At 40.2% G+C, this 2,074-nt stretch overlaps 1 protein-coding gene across 1 annotated transcript in view; it reads right to left on the reverse strand.

The window, feature by feature from the left end:
* LOC106521262 (alcohol dehydrogenase 1) overlaps nucleotides 1-1,852 on the reverse strand; it is a gene marked incomplete at its 5' end in the record, with an annotated part of 5,716 nt that extends 3,864 nt beyond the window's left edge. The window contains 1 exon segment of the mRNA XM_014013762.1: nucleotides 1,751-1,852. Coding sequence (XP_013869216.1) covers nucleotides 1,751-1,852 — 102 coding nt within the window.
* Nucleotides 1,853-2,074: the final 222 nt, after the last annotated feature.

The following is a 2,074-nucleotide window of genomic DNA, read 5'->3' on the forward strand; positions in this document are numbered from 1 at the left end:
TTGTTGAGGATTGCTAGTTTGGCTGATTCTTTAAAAAGTTGTTGAGGATTGCTAGTTTGGCTGATTCTTTAAAAAGTTGTTGAGGATTGCTAGTTCGGCTGATTCTGTAAAAAGTTGTTGAGGATTGCTAGTTCAGCTGCTTCTTTGTCTTTTTTTTGTATATTTTTCATTAAAGAAGCATCAATAAAGTAATTGTAAAACTGTTTATTGGAAAATTGAAGCGATCCATTCTGGGTACGTGACAGATTTGATTTGTTATGGGAAATGAAAGCACGGTCATACAGGAAACTATCTTCCCTTCAAAATACGAGCTTGAATTTTAAAGTTTTTCATGTAGTTGCTCCAGTTGACCACTAGATATCAGTCTATCCTCGTTGGCCAATTGCTTCGACCAATTACGTAAAGTATTGAGCTCCAGCGTTTAAAAATTATTTATTTTTTAAAAAGGAGCTCCGATTGTAAAGTAAAATAAAATAATCAATACATACAAAATTTAGTATGGATTACAAACGTTTACTGTTTTTGCTGAGAAAGGGAGTACTAAACATTGCCTTCCTGCTATGTAAGCAGACACAAAGCATTGTGGGAAATGAGAGCCGTGGCTGAAAGCAACAGTCAGCAAGGATGTATACCTTTCCAGTAAGTGTGTTTATCTGGGAGGGGGATGACGTGTTGTGATTTGTTGACAGCCATACCTTCCTCTGTTCAACATAAAATGACTGGTAGATAATTAGTTAGTAGCGGTACTGCATTCTAATTTTAGAAAGTGCAAATCTGCTTATGAATTATAAAAATTAGTAAGACCGCTAAAGCACAAACGAAATATTTAGGTCCGCAATTAGTGGATTTGCGCTTTAGCGGACTGGTGCCCACCACTGGTTAAAACCAAAGTTTTAAAATGACTCCTATGAAGCACAGGCAGCTGGTGCAGAGAGACCAGAACAGAAGTAATGTGAGCTCTTCTGGGGCTCTCAGTTAATAACCTCGCTGCAGCGTTCTGCAGACCGAAGGCGAGCCAAGGAGGATTTATTCAAGCCAGTAAAAAGGCTGTTACAGTGCTCTAAATGAGAAGAAATTAAAACAAACACTGATCTCTAGTTTAGTCTGCAACACAAAAGATCTCAACTTAGATATTTCTTAAATCATAAAAAAACAATTACGAACAAAYGTTTTACAATGACTGCTGAAAGACAAGGAACTGTCAAAAAGGCCACGCCCAGATTTCTGAGACTTCTTTTTACAGAGGTGAAAAAAAGCAAGATGACGTCTGATTAAACGAATTCATCCTCAGGGGCGATGATAAGCCTCCAAAATCTTCAAAACCTTTGAACTTGACATTTGAGGAATCGATTAAATTGTCTCCAAAGCGTGTGCTTAGGTATCCAGTAGGTGTAAAGATAATCTTATCTACTGTTTGGTCCAGTTTGACTGAACCCATGAAAAAAAAAACTCAGCTGGGCAATTCACAAAGGAGGGAAAAYGTGGAAACTGTAACACTTGAGACAACCTGGTGGGTTCTACTTTGGTTTGTGGAGAAGCTCAGGGCTAAAGCCTTCATTTTGTTATATTTTCTGCCCTGTGTTGTTAAACGTCAGCGATCAGTTGTTSTCAAGCTTTCACAATCATCAGTAAAGTCAGTTAAATCTGTAGACATATCCCAATCCCACCGATTACACCCACTAACCCTTACAAATGCACAGAGACGTGTGTTTTCATGTGAATGTGTGCGTCTCTGCAGCGGTTGACTCACCTTGATGCGAACCTCATTGGCCTGAGGCGGCGCCACCTCGATYTCCTCCATCACCAGGGGCTTGTTGGGCGCCCAGGCCACAGCTGCCTTGCACTTGATGACCTAAAGCAACAGTGACACCGGCGTGAATTGCTGTGTCTACAGCTGAATTACGTTCCACCGAGGTGCCGTGAAAAGTTCAGGGAATGCTCCGAGCTCTCATTCGAGTGACAAATGTAATTTAAAGTGCTTCGTTTGTCAGATCTAAAGCCCATTTTAGCTGAGCTCGGGGTCATAGTGTCACCATCCTGATATGTCAAGTCAAAGCTTTAAACACCTTGATTT

This window comes from Austrofundulus limnaeus, unplaced genomic scaffold (genome assembly GCF_001266775.1).
Source record: "Austrofundulus limnaeus strain Quisiro unplaced genomic scaffold, Austrofundulus_limnaeus-1.0 Scaffold105, whole genome shotgun sequence".
NCBI classification, from domain to species: domain Eukaryota; kingdom Metazoa; phylum Chordata; class Actinopteri; order Cyprinodontiformes; family Rivulidae; genus Austrofundulus; species Austrofundulus limnaeus.